General features: G+C 40.2%; 2 protein-coding genes across 4 annotated transcripts in view; both read right to left on the bottom strand.

Annotated features, from left to right (window-relative positions):
• Positions 1-3,657, bottom strand: part of SELE (selectin E) — a 55,278-nt gene extending 51,621 nt beyond the window's left edge. Inside the window, exon 1 of one of the 2 annotated variants that reach the window (XR_006272644.1) lies at positions 3,535-3,657. The gene's annotated coding sequence lies outside the window, so the exon portion shown is untranslated. The remainder of the gene's footprint in view (positions 1-3,534) is intronic. The other variant, XM_043485795.1, reaches the window with a different exon arrangement.
• Positions 3,658-17,898: 14,241 nt separating this feature from the next.
• On the bottom strand, positions 17,899-20,319 carry METTL18 (methyltransferase like 18). 2 transcript variants are annotated; one of them, XM_043484846.1, is made up of 2 exons: positions 20,147-20,319; positions 17,899-19,280 (listed from the first exon to the last, which is right to left on the bottom strand). In XM_043484846.1, exon 2 carries the CDS (start codon positions 19,066-19,068, stop codon positions 17,947-17,949), a length of 1,122 nt encoding a protein of 373 aa, XP_043340781.1. In that variant the 5' UTR covers positions 19,069-19,280; positions 20,147-20,319; the 3' UTR covers positions 17,899-17,946. The 2 variants fall into 2 exon arrangements, with proteins under 2 accessions (XP_043340781.1, XP_043340782.1); XM_043484847.1 differs by lacking the exon at positions 20,147-20,319 and adding an exon at positions 20,013-20,130.
• Between the last annotated feature and the right edge of the window lie 27 nt (positions 20,320-20,346).

Raw genomic sequence — 20,346 nt, 5'->3', positions numbered from 1 at the left:
TGCTGTATCTTACTTTTCCTAAAATTGTTTCTGAAACTGTCAAATCCATAAACTTACCACAGGTTGACTAGCCTCGGGGAATTACATACACGCAGGAAACTTATTTGGACATATTTATATGCCATGGGGATAACTAAAAGGAAAAAATTTGAACTGAAAATAAGAGTTTTTCATTTGCAAATGGGTTCCCTTTCTCAGAGCAACTACTAGGGAAATTGTCATGCAATGAAAATGAATCTTTGGAGTTCCCCTTTCCCTTTTTTTAATGTGTGTTTTCTCCTTCCATAGGCACCAGACATATTGTGTTCTCTGAATCTTAGCTTTACAGAAGAAGAAGAAAGTGATTTGATAAAATAATTTACATGGAAGTATTATTGTTCTAATGTAATTGTATTTTCAAAGAGATCCCAAGGAGAGGGATAACCTAGGTGTCCATCAACAATGAATGGATAAAGAAAATGTGGTATACACATACACACACACAGGAATACTACACAGCTGTGGAAAAGAAATGAAATCCTGCTATTTGAGACAACATAGATAAATTATGAAGGCTTTATGCTGAATAAAATAAATGAGGCAGAGACAAATGCTGTATGATCTCACTTATATGTGGAATCTTTAAAAAAAAAAAAAATCTCATAGAAAAAAAGATCAGATTTGTGGTTACCAGAGGCAAGAGTTTGGGCAGGGGGGGTTGGATAATTAGATGAAGGTGGTCAAAAGTTACAAACATCCATTTTATACGTGGAAAACAAATAAGTATGCAGGATGAAATGTACAACATGATGGCATAGTTAACACTGCTCTACAGGATATTTAAAAGTTGCCAAGAGAGCAAATCCTGAAGGTTCTTACCACAAGGGAAAAAAATATACTTTTTCTTTCCTTTTTTCCCATTTTTATATGAGATGATGGATGTTAACTAAACTTGTAGTAATCATTCACAATGTATGTGAGTCAAGTCATTATGCTTGACTTGAGGTCTGTATACCTTAAACTTACACTGTGCTGTATGTTAATTATATCTCAATAAAACTGACAGAAGAGGGGGACTTTTCCTGCAGTCCAGTGATTAAGACCCTGTGTTTCCATTGTGGGAGGGTTGGGTTCAATCCCTGGTCAAGGAACTAAGATACCACATGCTGCATGGCACAGCCAAAATATAAAAATTATACAGCTAAAAAACTGATAGAAGAAATAAAATTTAAAAAGAGAGAAAGAGAGGGAAACCCAGGTGGTCATAATGGGGTATGTGTTAAGTCACTTCAGTTGTGTCCAACTCTGTGAGACCCCATGGACTGTGTGTAGCCCATCAGGTTCCTGTGTCCATGAGGGTGTCCAAGAGAAGGAGGAGATTCTCAAGGCAAGAATACTGGAGTGGGTTGCCATTTCCTTCTCTAGGGGATCTTCCCAATCCAGGATTGAGCCTGTGTCTCATGTCTCCTGCACTGGCAAGCAGGTTTACCACTAGCACCACCTGGTAAATCCATAATGGGGTAAGTAACCTTTGATAATGAAAGATTGCTTTAGGAGGAATAGTTATAGCAGTGTTCTAGAGACAGCATAGAAATGGTAGTTTTGGCTAAATTAAGGAGAGTCTTGAATGCAGACTAAGAGATTTGAACTTCACTCTTGAGATAATAGAGTTACTGAAAGTTTTTGAGTAAAGAAGTGATAAAATAAAACATTGACCCATTTCTCAAGCACTCAGGCCTTTCTCCAGAGTAGGAGGAGGCTACCCTTGGAATAATCAAAGATACCAAAGTAAGTTCTTCTCAAAATTTCCCCTGAAAAGTCTCCCGTGGTAACCCCAAGACATTCTGGTCCTCTTTTCTATACATGAGGCTCTTATGGTTCTGAGGTAATGTAAATAAAGGCAGAGACAGTTATGATGGCAGAGTATTAGGAGATTAGGCTGAACTCCTGGTGTGTCTTATGCCATGGGAAATAAATCAAGAATTAATTTCTTTGTTATGCTGTAGATTTTTAAAAATCTAATGCAAATGTATGGTCTAATATTTTCTTCCTTTCTCATTACAATGAGGATCTTTTATGCCCACTTTGGAGACCACAGTCTTTGAAAATGGGAAGCTATTAAAGGTGGTAATGAGGAAAAAAATGAAACTGGTGTGCTATGAAAACTATCATTATAATCTGGTGTTATGATTTGAATGGATTAGTATTGGTCAAATTAGCATTTGGCAAAAGGGGCAAATCCTTGATTAAAGAGAGAGAAAAAACAAAGGAAGGAATTAACTAAATAATGGCAGTGGCAGCACGAGGAAAGTTTGTTTTAGCCAAATATGGCAACAAAATGAAAAATGAATCAAGAACAGTGGTTTTAAAAAAAGACTAATCACACATTTATATGAAACTCTAATGTACAATATTACGTTTGAAACTTAGAGCTCAATGGGTATAAACAGAACAAATGCCCCATATTTTACTATAGGGAGGCCATTAGAGAGATCTCGGTCATTTGATTAAGAAACAGCAGAAAGTCGTAACACTCTGGTGTAGAGATGCCCCCAAGAAATATTCAGCCTGTAAAATTTCTATTGCTTTCCCTGAGAACTTTATGGACGTACTAACCTGTCCATCAGCCAGGCTAAAGTAAGAAGGCAACCTGATTCACTTCAAACCTATCACAGTCACTGCCTCACAAGAAATTAACACACTTCACAGATTGATCCTTATGTGTGTGATAAGTAAAATCAAGGGTTTATGCTCAGAGGTCTATTACAGCTTAACAGATAGAAAGGGTGACACTTTCCTTGAATCTTAGGTGTAGGTTTATAAAAAACTGAACCCACTCTCTAAAATATTTTTTCTCCACAACACAATTTAAAACTAAAGTGCTGTATTGACTCATTTTAAAAGAAAGCTGATTTGTAAAGTGCCCATAGAACTTACAGTTTAGATTGGTAAAATGAGGTTTTGAACAAATTTAATTGATGTCAAATTTTAACAGTAAAAGCATTGAATTCAGAAGCTTTCACCAGTCACCAGGAGTCAGTTTCACATATGACTGAGATTATGTGGTGTCATTATTTGGAGTTTTGCTTCCTGTGAAGGTGAAAGTGCTAGTCGTTCAGTTGTGTCCAACTCTTTGTGACTCCATGTGGGACTGTAGCCCACCAGGCTCCTCTGTCCATGGAATTCTCCAGGCAAGAATACTGGAGTGGGTGGCCATTCCCTTCTCCTGGGGATCTTCCTGACCCCGGGATCGAACTCTGGCTTCCTGCATTGCAGGCAGATCCTTTACCATCTGAGCCACCAGGAAGCCCCTTGCTTCCTATGGTACCATCCATAGTCTAGTAGCAGCCACACCTGAGTTTGTTAGAAGTCACCAGAATCACCTCTCCCCAACCTCACTCTGCAGCACCTAGTAGTGTGCCTGACAGATAGTAGGTGCTCAATAAATAATCAATAAGTCAATGAATTAACATACTCTCAGCTTTCAGTTCTTTTTCACAGTCCTTTTGCCTCTCCAACCCCACTCCTCTCACAATCTGATAAAAATCTACTTACATTTGAGTCTGGTAACAAGTGTTATCCTTCTGAGAAGTCTTTCCTCACCGGCTCAAAGGAATTTCTCCTCTGTGTTAGCGCTGGGTCAACGGTGTCTACCATTATTGCTATTCTCCTGTTGCAAGTTAATGGTTTGCTTACACGTTTATGTAAGGAAACTGGTAACTTCCTCTAATAAAATAAAACCCCTAGCCTTTAGGACTGGCAATGAGGAGACTCTAATTAGGAAGGGAGGTAGTACTCACCCAACAATCCCCTTCTAAGATCTAGGTTTCTCACCTTTAGCCTATGGTCCCCCATATCTTGCCTCCACTTGGAAGAGGCTATCTGTCCCTATAAGACTGTCTCAGTTTTGAAATTAAAAGTAAAAATAAGGAAGGCAGGATTTCCTAACTCTGTGACCCATCTTCTGACTTCTGTTTCTGTCTGAAAAATTACCAGGTCACCATCAGGTGATTAACATTAGGAAATACCCACCTATTCTCGTTTCCATCCACTTTCTCCCTAATATATGCCATTACGGGCATATGGTCTTACTCTAGAACTCAAAAAGAAACTCTATCAGAAACCTTCACAGTGGCCTATATGCAAAGGAATCTTAAAAAAACTGAATATATGTATATGTATAACTGATTCACTTTGATGTACAGTGGAAACTAACACAACATAGTAAATTAACTATACTCTAATACAATTTTCTAAAAGAAAAAAGGAAAAGAAACCTGAACAGTGTGTGTGATGTAAGCAGTTCACTAGTTGTGTTACTATTTCCACCCCACACTGGAAGCTCCCTAAAACACAGAACATATTACTTTATCTTTATATTCCATTGTCAAGCTCAGTGTCTGACATATGATAAGAAGAGGAGCATTTTTCTTGATTCCTGGGTGTAGGTTTTTTAAAAGACTGAATTTGGAAGTTAATACTGATTTATTGAGTGGTTTTTTCCATTGTGACTTACTCCACAAAATTATAAGATTAAGGATAGTGCTACAGGATTGGTATAAATGACCATATCATTATCATTCAAATCAGGAGAGTTTGAGAATGCTAGAATGTTAAACCAGATAAGACCCTGGGGCAGTGGGTGTGGACCTAGGACTGTGTCAGGGCCACTGGGATGTGTGGTCATTCTAGGTTTGAAGCTCAGCAGTATTGTCCTGTAAAACCAAATCTCCAATGGGGATGAAATGCTAGGGGTATTGCCAGGTCACTTGAGGCTGCCATAAAATGCTTTTCCTTGGCCTCTTACCGTTATCACGTGACTTTGTTCCTTCATTGTCTTTTCTGCTGTGAGTTACCAGGAATCCCACCTCTAGTCACTTGTTTAAAAGTTCAGCTATTAAAAAAAAAAAAAAAGTTCAGCTATTAGGCTTCTCCGGTAGCTCAGGCGGTAAAGCGTTCTACCTAAAAGATCAGCTGTTGTGCAAATTCCAGGAAATCTCTTGACTTCGTGATTGGTCTTTTTCCTTGGGTTCCACCATCTAAACTTTCCCCAAACTCTTTCTGGTTTCCTACATTTTAGTTGATATAACTCCATATATATCTCTCTATGGGCTTCCCTGGTGGTTCAGATGGTAAGGAATCCACATGCAATGCAGTAGACTGGGATTCGATCCATGCGTCAGGAAGATATCCTGGAGAAGGGAATGGTTACCCACTCCAGTTCTGGCATGGAGAATCCCACGAACAGAGGAGCCTGGCCGGCTACAGTTCCACCAAAGAGTCAGATACAACTGAGCTACTAAGCGCGCAAGTACTCATTTCTCTCTATCATTCTTCATTTCTGACCTTTCCCTCATACTTTCCCAGTTTGGGGTGTTTGTTTTGCTTTCATACATCTCTTTTCTTCTGAAGCTTGAATCCTGTCAGTTATCTATTGTTCTGTTTCCTGTTTGTTAATCTCTGACCTTTCATAAATTAAATTTGACTAAGTCTCTTGATTAACAAAGTAAATACACAAGTCACAGTAAAGGGGGCACACAGAAGTTAAATATACTTGGGGACTTGTTTATTCTTTGCACCACTTCTGGAAAGATCCCGAAGAAATGGAGTATACCTGGAAGTGTTTGGTTACCAGAGAACTGAAGAGTAAACTTTTATTGCAAATATTACATGTCTTTAACAGAAATTATTAAAGATAGAAATGGTCTTTTCTATATAACAGTAAATGCTTGATGAATTCTTGTTGGCATGAGAATGAATCTGCATTAGAATAAAGCAGAATTCTATTTGATTTGCAACTATTGGACAAAACTAACCATGAAAGAACTGGCACCAAGAAGGGGCTCAATTCTTCCTATTACTGAAACAAAGCAGGACCCTATAGTCCTTCCCCCATGTTCTCTGCCTGCCCTTTATCTGTGGAAAACTTTAGTCAAAGAAGAAGTTTAGTCAGAGAAATGAGCACATTCACAAACAAAGGGAAATAGTCACAGGAGACCAAATAATAAGTACTCATTAAGTATAATCAAAGAACTTTAGTTCCTTCTCAAGGGCTATACATAATATTCTGAGCCATATCCTGTCAGCAGTCTTATAGACACTGAAAGGCCCATCAGATGGAGAAGTTGATTACATGAAGACCAGGCTGTAGCCATGTTGTAGGCTGCCACAGTTATGAGTGAAAATGTGAAAGTAAAAGTCATTTGGTCGTGTCCAACTCTTTGTGACCCTATGGACTATAGAGTCCATGGAATTCTCCAGGCCAGAATACTGGAGTGGGTAGCCTTTCCCTTCTCCAGGGGATCTTCCCTACCCAGGGATCGAACCAGGTCTCCCACATTGCAGGTGGATTCTTTACCAGCTGAGCCACAAGGGAAGCCCAAGAATACTGGAGTGGGTAGCCTATCCCTTCTCCAGGGGATCTTCCCAACCCAGGAATTGAACCGGGGTCCCCTGCATTGCAGGCGGATTCTTTACCAACTGAGCTGTGGGGAATTGGCTTCAAAGGCATGGAAACAAACCAACCCTGGAACTGAAGACTAACTGTACCTAAAGCAACTAGATGACACTGGTCAGACCACTGATGACCAATCTGAAGATGACTGTCAGAGCTGACTGTACTGTTTCTGCTGTGGCCCCCTCACTCAGCCTATAAAAGCTCTCACCCCCTGCTTGTCAGGATGGGAGTTGACCTTTGGACAGATACCCACCCTCCCAAGTTCACTGGTGTGCACCCAGGCAACCTTCCCATCTCTGAGTGCTAACGTTATTTGGGCTTTCTCACCAGTTGGTTCTGATGTGTGTGTGATGTTGAGACTGTTTAGGGGCACAAGGTGCTATTTGGGCATTTTGCCAGTTGCTTCTGATATGTGTTTGATGTTGAGGACCATTAGTGAGCACTGACTGCTATTTGGGCATTCTTGCCAATTTGTTCTGACATCCATCTACCTTTGAAGACCGTTTGTGAGCATTGAGTGTCATTTGGGCATTTTGCTAATTGGTTCTGATGTCTGACTACCATTGAGGACCATTTGTGTTGGAGAAGTGTTTGTTTGGGACTCCGTACCAGTCACCAATGGAGAGGGTTTACGACAGATCTGTTGTTTAATGTGTCACTGTGTATTCTATTTGTGTGATTGATATTCTTGTTGCCTATGTAAAATGAGAAAATCAGGTTCAATTCATTAAGAAAAATTCAGATTATAAAACTATGACTATAAAAAAAGAAGGATGATTTTTTTCTGAACAATGTATGGCATAGGTATTCCTTAGACTCCAGAGAAAATTGGTTAAGATCAAACTCTTTTGAAATTCCAAAACTTGTTCTTTTTGCATATGCAGTTAGAGAAAGCTCGCTGGATAAAACAATTTTTTTTTTAGACACTAAGGAAATGAATATGCCTAGGAGAAAATTTGAAGTTAGCTTTTATCATGTCCTTGAAATGCAAATACAGACCACTTTGCCTGGGACTCTAGCCTTGGGTTAAATAGTAAAAGTTTAAGCCAAGGGAAAACAAAGGGAAGCCTTTTGACATTGAGAGTGTAAATTCAACTATTCTATTATTCATGAACTGATAAAGTTTAATCACAATGCCTAATTTATGAAATGTAAAAAGATGAAACAATGAGATCTCTGTCTGAATGTCTACATGTCTGAATATGTGTTTTTGTCTTTGGATAATATTGCTGAGGTTAATTTGTAAAGGAGATCCATTTAATTGGCTTAAAAAATAAGTGCTTAAAAATCCAACAAATTTAAATTTATCTACTTTTGTCTTGCAAGACCAAGAAAGAAACTAAAAATGTTTGGGTTTATAAACACACACCCTGTACCACATTTAAGAGAAATTGTGACATGAAAAATGTGTGTTTTTAAAGGTTATAGAATATGTTCTTGAATTTGCCAAGCAGAAAATGCTGGTATAACATTTCAATCACTTGTTTCTTGGTTTTGTTTAGGTTTTCCAGGGTTAAAACTTGTGATATATAAAAATGATCAGGGAAGCATTTCAGTGTATAAAGCAAGTAGGATATATGTGTTATCAGTGAAGAGAAGGTTCATAAGGAATGGAAATATTTTTGTTGAGGAAAAATGATACTGATTTTATCCTAGAGTTGTTTGTTTCTGGATGGGGAAATATAGGACAGATTTGTTTGAATCCATAAAATGGTAAAAGACTTGTGAACAAGGAACTTTGAGAAAAGAATTTTGTACATTGTCAGGATTAAGATTATGGGAATTGTCCAGTAAAGTTGTCACAGAGTGTAACTTCTCATAATGTGTAGCATTGATGGCTATAAGTTCACTGCTTAAAGCACATGTCCAATGTTTGTGTGACAATTGGGTATATATGATAAAATGAGTGGCTTATAAAGTGCTTCCCTATTAATATACCTCAGAGCCTGTCCATGATACCTGATTAGTCTTCCCCCAATGTGGACAACTAGGCAGATACATAAACATAATGGAGGTCTAGAACCAAGGGACATGGATAGACCCAGAGCAGACTTCTGAGACACCCTGGCAATGCTGGAAGAATATACTGATTATCAACAATTTCTATGGAAAGATTTACAATTTAAAAGGGTAAATGATGAAAGAGCTTTTCACATGTTGAGGTATGGGGAAATCATTCTGGCTTATACATGATTTACTTTGAACTTTAGGCTAACCAAAACAGCCTATGTGTGGCCTATTAAACATATATTGTACTTTTGCTTTAACCATTAAGAAAAATAGATTCAGAGAATAATACAAAGATGCATTTTGATTATTATCCTCATTGTAGTATGTCTAGTAATTTTCAAATGTTTGTCCAGGTACTATGACAAAGTAATATTCCCTTTCTTGCTCTGGGCCTCCACAAGATTGAGGAGCATCAAAGAAAAGGGAGGACTGAAATGGAGCAGGACCCTCCCCCCGTCTCTCCCCCCATGCCTCTGCCTGCCATTTGTCTGTGGAAAACTTCCATCAAAAAATAATTTTAATCAGAGAAATGAGCACATTCACAGACAAAGGAAAACAGCCAAAGGAGACCAAATAATAATAATGTACTCAATAAGCATCATCAAGGACCTTTAGTTCCTTCTCAAGGGCTATAGATAATATTCTGCACCATATCCTGTGAGCTGTCTTATAGATACCAAAAGGCCCACTAGCTGAAGAAGTTGATTACATGATCGCCAGGCTGTAGCCGTGACGTAAACTGCCCAGTTATGAGAACTGACCTCAAAGAAATGGAAAAAACCCCACCCTGGAACTGAAGATTAATTGTACCTAAGATAACCAGGGGCTTCCCCAATGGCTCAGTGGATAAAGAATCTGCCTGCCATGCAGGAGATCCAAGAGACACGGGGTTCGATCCCTGGGTTGGGAAGATTCCCCTGGAGAAGGAAATGGTAACCCGCTCCAGCATTCTTGCCTGGAAAATCCCAAGGACAGAGGAGCCTGGCTGACTACAGTCCATGGGGTCACAAAGAGTTGGATACAACTAAGCATGCAGGTACAACATAGCAAAATAACCAAGATGGTGCTGGTCAGACCACCGATGACCAATTTGAAGATGACTGTCAGAGCTGACTGTACTGTTCCTACATGTAGCCCCCCTCCCTCAGCCTATAAAAGCACTCACCTCCTCTTTGTCAGGGGAAGTGGGGGTGGGAAGGGAGGCAGCCTTTGGACAGATGTCCGCCCTCCCCTCCAGTTGCCAGCATCTGAAATGAAGCAAACTTTCCTTTCCACCAACCTGGCCTGGTTTATTGACTTTGGGGCAGTGAGCAGCTGCACCCCACACCTTTCGGTAACATTACTATAATACTCCTGAGGCCAAAATGTCACATGCATGTTTATGTGTGACCAAACAGTGGGCCCATCCAAGATGTCTTTTTTTTTAATTGAAGTATAATTGACATACAACATTATCTTAGTTTCAGATGGGCAACATAATGACTTGATATTTGTTTATATTGTCACAATCAGTCGAGTTATAATCTGTAACATACAAGGTTACAAATTTTTTCTTCTGAAGATAACTTATAAGATTTATTTTCTTAGGAACTTTCAAATTTGAAATGCAATATTATTGACTATAGTCATCATTTATAACTAGAAGTTTGTACCTCTTGATCCCTTTCACCCACTTCTCCCACCCCCTTAACCCCCTTCCCCTCTGACAAAATGTTCTCTGTATCTTCGAGTTTTGTTTGTCTCCTTTTTCAGATTAATGAACTATCAGAAACAGAAGTTGAGAAAACAATCCCATTCACAATTCCATCCGAAAGAATGAAATACCTAGGAATAAATTTAACCGAAATGACTCTTTAGACCAAGTATGGTAGGGCAATTCACATTCAGGGTCTGACATTTGGCTTTGTCCTTTATTTTTAAGGTAAAATGTTTATATGGTGATAATAGAAGTTAGGAAACTAAAATTACCAAGACATAAAAATATCTAGTGATTTTGACTCTAAGGTTATGTTTCTTTCTGCTGAATTACAAGATTACAGGATATAGGACAGAAGAGTTTCTGAAGTATTTAGGGGGAAGTTTATAGAATAAGACATTTTTCTTACTCTGAGAAGATGAAAAATGTTTAAAATAAATTTAACATTAAAACATTTAATGTTTAAAATAAAAGCCTGAACCAATTCCCTGTTAAAGGTACTAAAATGTCAGCACATTAGAAATGCGTGCCACTCTTCCAAGAAAATGTTTCTCTGAGCTATTTTCCTTAGTAGAGAGATTCTTCTTGGTTCTTTTTGTAAACATCTTGGAGAAGCTTGAAATCAACAAAGCAGACAGGAAGCAGAGTTCAATTTCTGGAAAGTTAAGGGAAGAAAACCATATCACTGAAAATGTAGCTCCTTCTGAAGATTCTTTAAACACAGTGGTGGGGAAGCAATGATTAAAAAAAAAAAAAAACTGGCATAGGATAGGCTAATGAAAATGTGGTGTGCCAGTGACTAACTGGTCTGTTTTGAGTTTCTAGGGCTTTATTTTACCTTTTTTTTTCCCCACTGTGCTGGGTCTTCATTGTGGCACACAGGTTTTATGGTTGAAGATGCAAGGGCATTCTAGTGTTGCGGCATTGCTGTCTTATTTGCCCCAGGGTATGTGGGATATCAGTTCCCGGAAAAGGGATCCAACCATGTCCCTGCATTGAAAGTCAGATTCTTGACCACTGGATCTTTAGTGAAGTCCCCTATCCTACTTTTTTATACAAAATCTTTCCTAAAAAATGCTCCCCAGCCCAAACACTTTTTCAGGCTATTTAAAACAAGTTCAGAGTCAAGTTTATAGCAAGAAATGATTAGCCTAGAACAGCAAAGACCTACAAGAGTTTTGAGTTCTAGAAAATTTTAGACACACGTAAAGAATGCTGTCAAGTCTTGGCCTTTTCTACCTCAGATTTCCATTAACTGAATGAGGATGGTACATTTTTCTATTTATCTCTTTGACTAATTTTCTCACAGTAGGTGGGTTTGTTCTTGGCAGGTTCTGAGGCATTGATTTCTCTGTAGCCTCAGATCTGAAATATGACCAGGCTGGTTGAATGATTGCTGATCATTATATTGGGACCAGGAGTTGGATCTCGCTGGTGGGGACCTGCTGAATTTTAGAGCAAGCTGAGAAAATTGCTAGAGCTACACTCACGCTATATGGCTAACTGGACATGCTGTGTTAGGAGGCTTTCAGAATTGTGCAGCTGCTATGCAGCTGAGCCCTCCAGAGAACCTCTAAGGTCCTGGATAGGGGGATATGGACAGGTTTCAGTCACTGTCTGCCTTCATCACTCACGGTGACAACCTCTGCTGCAGTGTCCAGTGTGCAGGGGGAGATCACATGGGAATGCTTGTCTCGGCAGCTCATCCCCTGGTTCAAACATTTCCTGTGAGTTCACCTGCTGCACAGTTAGATCCCTAAGACCCTAATGCCGTCAAACTGTGCTGGTTACCCCTGACAGAAAGGCTGTAAATCACCTTGAGAAAAGAAGAGAAAAGAAAAGCACTGTCTCTGATAATTTCTCATTTCCTGTGTTTAGTGGATGTTACCTGATTCTCTTGGTGTTCATCAGTTTATAGCCCATTTTCCAATCCTTTAATGAGTCAGAAAGTTGTGGAAGTTTGTAAGGCTAAAGCGCAGGGCCATGAAGAAATGTTGAGGGGCACATGGAACTGAAAACAGCCCTATTCCACTTGCCAGTTCTGTTCTCAACCTGAGGCTGAGTCTGCCTGAAGGGCATGCGAAGTCGCTTCAGTTTTGTCCAACTTCTTGTGACACTATGGACTGTAACCTGCCAGGCTCCTCTGTCCATGGGATTTTCCAGCCAAGAATTACTGGAGTCGCCATGCCCTCCTCTAGGGGGTCTTTCCGACCCAGGGGTCAAACCTGTGTCTGTTATGTCTCCTGCATTGGCACGCAGGTTCTTTACCACTTACACCTCCTGGGAAGCCTGCCTGGAGGGTAGAGTCTCTTTTTTGACACAAAGGCACCACAGTCTAGCAGCAGCATGGCCCAAGGCACTTTGGGTTCCATGACACCCAGTACATCCGATTCTACTGCAAAGGCTTGTGCTACACACTGCCAAAGGCAAGCCTTCACACCGCCTTTTTCCATCCCATCAATACATACCATGGAAAAAGACAGAGGCAGCACCCCCTTCATTGCATTTTTAAAGATCATAATAACCCTCTTGGCCACTTACCCTGTTCTATAAAGGATAAGAGTTGTCCTTTTTGGATGCTTTGGCATTGTGGAGCATGAAGGATGAAGAAGAATGCATCTTGGAAACCTGTTGCTAAAAACTCAGTCACATGCTGGCTGTGTTCTGCCTTCAAACTTCCCGTTTGTCAGATTGCCTGTGCCCTTAGCTCCCTTTCCACTGCTCCGCAGAGGCTCCCTGCCAGTAGCTCAGAAACTGAGGAGGGTGGGAATGGGGGTGTCTCCATGCAGACCCGGAACTGACACACTGCCTTTAAAAATGTTTAGGTCACTAAGTTGTTTGTTATTATTGTAACTTTGACTGTTTCTTTCAAATGGAGTATTATTCCTTCTCCTGAAAAAGCACTTTGACAACTTCCTTTAGAGATGATGAAGTTACTTTTAAGGGTTATCTGAGTTCACTTTTAATCCCTTAAGAAAACAGCAATCGGAATTGTGAGAGACTAATAGTGATAAACCTACTGTGGCTTCCCCCAACCATCCTGGATGACTAGAAGCTACATCCCAGAGCTGCAAAAATGGAGTCTTTTATAACACAGAGAATGTTCTCTGCTGGGCTGCTCTCAAGTTACGATGGTGATTTTGAATTGCACTTTTACCCAAAGAAAAAATTTAATATCAGCAAATTCAGTGCAACCATAACATAGGATGAGAAGTTCAGGAAATTCTGGCTGAAGTGTAAGCAAAGAATCAAGGTTATGTTGTTACAAAGGTTTCTTGTTATTTCTTTTTATTCAAATAGCTATTCATTAAGCTCTAATAAAACCTGAATAAAACACTATGGATGGTGCTAAGAAGTACCCGCTGGCTGAGCAGCTGACCCCATCTGATCCATCTCCCCTGAGGACAGAACAGCACATGTGTCATTGGTGACTGCATTTGACAAAGGCAGTGTGTCAGCTCCGGGTCTGCAGGGAGACATCCCCCTCCCCAACTCTCGCCAATTTCTGAGCTACTGGCAGGGATCCTCTGTGGGGCAGTGGAAAGGGAGCTAAGGGCACAGGCAATCTGACAAATGGGAAGTTTACTTTGTCAACAAAGGTCTGTCTAGTAAGGCTATGGTTTTTCCAGTGGTCATGTATGGATGTAAGAGTTGGACTATAAAGAAAGCTGAGCACCAAAGAATTGATGCTTTTGAACTGTGGTGTTGGAGAAGACTCTTGAGAGTCTCTTGGACTGCAAGGAGATACAACCAATCCATCCTAAAGGAGATCAGTCCTGGGTGTTCATTGGAAGGACTGATGCTGAAGCTGAAACTCCAATACTTTGGCCACCTGATGCGAACAGCTGACTCATTTGAAAAGACCCTGATGCTGGCAAAGATTGAGGGCAGGAGGAGAAGGGGATGACAGAGGATGAGATGGTTGGATGTCATCACGGACTCAATGGACATGGGTTTGAGTAAATTCCAGGAGTTGGTGATGGACAGGGAGGCCTGGCATGCTGCGGTTCATGGGGTTGCAAAGAGTTGGACACGACTGAGCGACTGAACTTAACTGAACTGAAGGCAGAATACAACTTGCATGTGACTGAGTTTTTAGAAACTGATTTCCAAGATGCATTCTTCTTCATCGTTAATGCTCTATAATGCCAAAGCATTCAAAAAGAAAAAGACAACTTAGAAACTGAAGGTGAAGTTGGGGGGGGAGGGTGGCGTTGTGGAGGGAGAGAATGAGGGCTGGCCTTGGGCAGTGAAAGTTCTTAAATCTATTTATATCTCCAAGTTCTGAACTGGGATTTGTAAACTGTAAAGTCTCAAACCCAATTTTTAACAAAAGTGAATAAGGCTTCCTATTTGATTGAGAAAACAGGGTGACTAAATACTATGAGAATTCATGAACATAATAATTTCCATTTATCCATAGTAATGTTGAAGGAGCCATGATAAAGGCTCAGTATTAAGTTGCTGGGTGGTTGTTGTTGTTGTGTTGTTGTGTGTGTGTGTGTGTGTGTGTGTGTGGTAAAGTGCAGCATTTATTGTAAGAAACCAATACAAGAATGGGTGGTTCATGCTCTAAAACTCCAAACTCCCTGAAAGTTTCCCAATATTCACTGTTATTTTTAAAAAGAGTTCTCTTAGAGAGATACTACTACAAACCCTGCTTTCTAGTTGGGGAAACTGAATTTTAACCCAGGTATGGAACTCCAAAACTCATTGTCTTGACATATTAATAGATGCTTCTTTAAATGATTCAACTATTTACATGACAAAGTGTAATATGCTATGCATCCTTCTCTTGGATTTATATGCATAATTTTATCTCCAGTCTCTTTTGCTGCCAGCTATCTTAAGTAGATGTGTTCCTGATCAGCAGTCACCTCCAGAATTATCTTTAATACCCAGGATTATCTAGTTCCCAGGACTGGGCTTCTGTTTTGACCCCTGCTGTTTTCACTGGGCCCGCCTCCCTTGGGGCTGAAATTGTTCCCTGAGACCCTGTTCAGGGCCATGTCTCTTCTGCTTCTGGAGAAGCCTCCTAGATGACACCTCTTTGGGTGTCTAATTCATCACAGAGAACTGAGAGATACCTGTTTGTCTCAAAATCATTGATGCTGACCATTGTCATGGGACTCTATCTAACGCTTTGTACCTCCTCATATAGCAAACCTGCTGTCAGGGCTATTCTGCCTTATCTAGTAGGTGGGTCTGGAATTGTAGCCGTGACATTGACAGTAACCATATCTTAAGTACAAACATCTTACTACTACATATTTTCTCAGCAGCTACACCTGTGCATTTACCTGAGGGAACACAAATTGTTTATAAATGACTTTCTTCATATTATAGGTTTATACATATATATAGGCACACACATATATTTATACATATGCTAAATGCATTAGGGGTTTATGTTTCAGTTCAGTTCAGTTGCTCACTTGTCTCTGACTCTTTGTGACCCCGTGGACTGCAGCACAAACAGGCTTCCCTGTCCATCACCAACTCCCAGAGCTTGCTCAAGCTCATGTCCATTGAGTCAGTGATGCCATCCAACCATCTCCTCTGTCATCCCCTTTTCCTCCTGCCTTCAATCTTTGCCATCATCAGGGCCTTTACCAACGAGTCAGTTCTTTGCATCAGGTGGCCAAAGTATGGGAGCTTCAACTTCAGCATCAGTCCTTCCAATGAATATTCAGAATTTATTTCCTTTAGGATGGACTGGTTAGATCTCCTTGCAGTCCAAGGGACTCTCAAGAGTCTTCTCCAACACCATAGTTTAAAAGCATCAGTTCTTCAGCGCTCAGCTTTCTTTATAGTCCAACTCTCACATCCATACATGACTACTGGAAAAATTATGACTACAAAAAAAAAATTCTTTTAATGATGTATGTAAATAAGTTGGGGCTTCCCAGGTGGCACTAGTGGTAAAGAATCCACCTGCCGAAGCAGAAGACATTAAGAGATGCAGACTCCATCCCTGAGTTGGGAATATCCTCTGGAGAATAAAACACAGCCCAAGTGTTCTTGCCTGGAAAAGCCCATGGACAGAGGACTCTGGTAGGCTATAGTCCAGGGGGTTGCAAAGAGTTGGACATGACATGTAAATAAGCTTAACTGTGGGTTTCATTTCAGAATAATAAAAGGGTCCTAAATTATTTGGCATTGTAAGGCACTGTTAAAACCACTGAGGTGGTGAAGAGTAATCTTCACCACCTTTTAAAATAGATTTTAATTCAGATTCAGGTTCTGAATATGAGGACTGTGATAAGGATCAAATTTTCTTGAGTCTCAACTTATCTATAAAATGGAGACAGTAATTATAATTCAGGGCTGTTATGAATATTAAATGTCAGTGTATATAAATCCCTTCTACCCTGCACATAGTAAATGCTGAAAACTGTTAGCTATTGTGATCATTATTAAAATAGGGATGATATATACCTTGTAAGATTGTAAATATTCAGCAAGAAGTAGACAAACTGCCTAATTAACAGACATTGTGAATATCACATTTCATTGAATCCAAGTTGTACCATTAGTTACCTCCAAGAAAGACAAAAAATACTGCCAGTTGCACAATAGTTATAGATAGTAAGGTTGAAAAATGAAATGTTAGTCGCTCAGTCGTGTACGACCCTTTGTTACCCTGAGGACTATAGCCCGCCAGGCTCCTCTACCCATGGAATTCTCCAGGTAAGAACATTGAAGTGGATTGCCATTCCCTTTTCCAGGGGATCTTCCCGACCCAGAGATGGAACCTGGATCTCTAGCATTGCAGTTATAAACAGTAAGGTAGATTCCAATTTCAGGTATGTTAAGTGTGAAAATTCTGCATTAAAATAAAAATACTTTATCTCTTCTTCTCTTCCCTATTACTTAAAGAATGAAGCATCTTTACTCCTTAGAATCTGAAATTTTGTTTCCTGTTCTTTTTCCTCCTACCAAGACCCTAGGATCTCCTACTTACTTGGTTACAAAAGGGCTACAAGCACTGTAAGTTTTCTGTATCACGTTTATACTCTCTCTCACAATTCCCCTTTATTTCTTCCATCTCAGTGTGAATTCAATTGCTCAGCATTCTGATTCTTATTATACAAGATAAATGAATATTTAAAAAGCCCCAGACTTCTTCCTAGTTACTTAACACCTCCGGTCTAATCTTTAGGTTCAGAACCATTTAGTAATGCATATGTACACCTTTGGGCTTTCCAGATGGCTCTAGTTATAAAGAACTCACCTGCCAATGCAGGAAAGGTAAAAGATGAGGGTTCGATCCCTGGGTCAGGAAGATCCTCTGAAGGAGGGCATGGCAACTCACTCCAGGATTCTTGCCTGGAGAACCTCATGGACAGAGGAGTCTTGAAAGCTACAGTTCATGGGGTCACAAAGAGTTGGACATGACTGAAGCAACTTAGCAAGCACACACGCATACATGCCTTTAAAGTGAACAGCATGGTGACTGACCAGGCACTCCATGGGAAACTGACAAGACTGGGAAGAAATTCAAACGTGAAGTAAGAAATGGCAAATTTATATGCCAAAGGTGGTAGAAAGGTTAAATAGAATGAAAGTGGAGAGTAGAAAACTTCCTCACAAAATGACTTCCTAGGCAATCTCTTCAAATGCTCAGAAACACTGTTCTCTCAGTCTCACCTAGCAAGTAAAGTGTTGTTAATATAGTTGGTCTCTTATTTGGCTAAACAAAATTAAACAAACATCATAATTTCAGAAATAATAGAAAAGCAGAAATAATTCAAAATAAGGTTTTGGTTATTCTGTTTATTTCACTTAGGACAGTCAGTGGGCATTAACTGGTGTACTTAAAAGTCATTTCAATTAGGCATCTCTTTAGTCCTTCATCGATTATTTCAAGTGTTCTAGTCTCAAATACATTCCTTTCTTCTACAAACTTCTGGAAGAGATGAGTACCTCCACCCACACCAAAATAATGTACTTTGCTGGCCAAAAGCACCCGTCCATTTTTATCTAACAATCTAAGGAATGTTTGGTGCAAAGGACCATAATAATCTGGATTGTAAATTGTTTCTGAGGTAAGAATGAGATCATATTTTTCAAAGAGTTTTTCACTGCTCAGTACAAGCTTACAAAACTCAGACCACTCCCCTGAAAAGAAGCGGCATTTACATAGCTCTCGTGCTACTGTTGATCTCCTGAGTCTTTTCACATCTGGTTCATTTACATCATTTTCTTCATCTTCCAAAGTGGAGTTAGCCACTACATTAGGTAAGGTTACTTCATCAATCACAACACTGTTATAATCTTGAAAATGAATTTCTTTGGCACCTCCCTTAAGTGCCATTATACCCAGCAACCCTGATCCACAACCGAGATCCAACACTTTTTTCCCAGCAAATTTCACTTTGGCCTTTGTCAAATATGCCAGGAGGTCAAAGGTACACTCCCAGATTTTCAAGCCTCCTTCATAAACACCTGAAATCAGGTCAGAGTGAGAAGAAAAGCTTTTTGAAATGATGTTTTCTCCAGGGAAGTTCTCTTTCAACAAGGTGGTTTTCATTATGGATATGTTAACGTGTTGGAGACCTGATAATGTTTCTGTGACTTTATTTTCTAACACTTTCTTTAAATCTTTAGGCATAGCATGCTCTTTGGCAACTCTCAAGCAGGTCTTTTCCTCGTGTGGTTCCAAGTTACTTGAACTGTTAGCTGCACTGAATGAGCTGTCTGGGTCTTGAGAGGGAGCCTCATTTCCCTCTGACTTATGTTCCCACAAATGGTCCTGCAGCAAGTCAGATTGTTCTGTGGAACATTTTTTGTCTCTATGTGTACCTTTTTGTCTTTCTGAGACTGAAGACTCTTTTGAGGAATGTAGGGCCAAAGCTCCATCTGCAAGAGATGTTAATTCATCTTCCAGATGGTCTTCTATAGTGAAATTAAATTGAAAAGTCATTCTCTCATAAAATGCACACAACTGTTAAACTCCAAGGAAGCTTCTTCAACTTCTGGATAGAACTGATGACACACATGTAAACCTGCTTCAATTAATTATTCTGTTAGTTTTGCTGAAAGTCTATTTCTCTTTAGTTGCTTATACAGTTACAAATATTCGGAGCTATTTTCAAATGACTTTTAAGAGGTCTTTGCTCTTCTTTCAGTGCAGCTCTAGAGAAAAGGAAAGAAATGAAAATTGTTATTAAGAAGCAAAGTGACACATTTCATTTAAATTTAATAGTAAACATTCCACCCTCCTGCACCAACAGCTTTTCTATGAAAGCTGTAGAGGGAGAAGGAGACAGAGATTTGGAAACACACACAGCCTTCAGGGTTCAAAAGCTGAAGATAATAAATTCTAAAAACGAACAAAATAACCGCAGCAGCAGCAACAACAATTAAAAACAATACAGTCCGAAATTCTCGGGCAGAAAATGATCAGCCTAGCGATCGTCACGACCCTGCGCAAACATATAATATTTCCCTCTTAAACTGCCAGAATCTCTTCAGTCTGTTACCGTTTCAAGTAAAAGGACTTCAAGATTGTATTTTGCTGAATGAGCATCCCTTTAAAAACATGCAGAGGTATGCTGATGTGTGTAAATTCATCCAAATGACCTAACTACAAACATTTAGCCGAGATCAGCAGCCCTAAGTGTACTGGGAGTGAGGTAACTCTGGAGTAATTAGTAAAGATTAGCTTGACACAAAATAAGGGTACTGAACCGTGTGGACAGGCCCGTAGAAAATGGAAGCAACTTAATCAAGAGGGTCTTCTCTGTGCTAGACACTTAATATATACCATCAGTTCAATCTGCACACCAATTCTGACAGGTGGGTCTCTAGCCCCATTACACAAGATGTACAGAGTAGGGTCAACTCATTAAGAGGGTAGGAAAGCACCTGTTTCTATCCCACTTCACCGCGGGACTTGCAGTCATTCCTGGCGCATGCCCGGGTCAAACCCAACCCCAGATGTGCAACCAAAATGCCCCATGGGATGGAAGGTTGTAAATCTGGGGACTCTCGGCCCTCACCTCCCCCACAGCGTCTCAAAGCAACGTTGACAGCGATCCAAACTTTAAGATGCTAGCCGCCCGGCGGACTCCCGATTCACCTCGCGGAGAACGCCGGCCAGACTCGCCAGACCGGAAACGTGCACCAGTGAATCGAGTCCTCCGCAGGCCAGACAAGCCCGGCTTTCTTCCCAGTCGTGTGGGGTCCGGGCTCACCAAAG

This window comes from Cervus canadensis, chromosome 13, assembly GCF_019320065.1.
Source record: "Cervus canadensis isolate Bull #8, Minnesota chromosome 13, ASM1932006v1, whole genome shotgun sequence".
Classification (NCBI taxonomy): domain Eukaryota; kingdom Metazoa; phylum Chordata; class Mammalia; order Artiodactyla; family Cervidae; genus Cervus; species Cervus canadensis.
Note: the sequence above shows the minus strand (reverse complement) of the source record. Positions and strands in the feature narration are given on the sequence as shown.

What these genes read in the sequence shown, in the direction of transcription:
- METTL18 (XM_043484846.1), bottom strand. Translation starts at nt 19,068, where the DNA reads ATGACTTTTCAATTTAATTTCACTATAGAAGACCATCTGGAAGATGAA.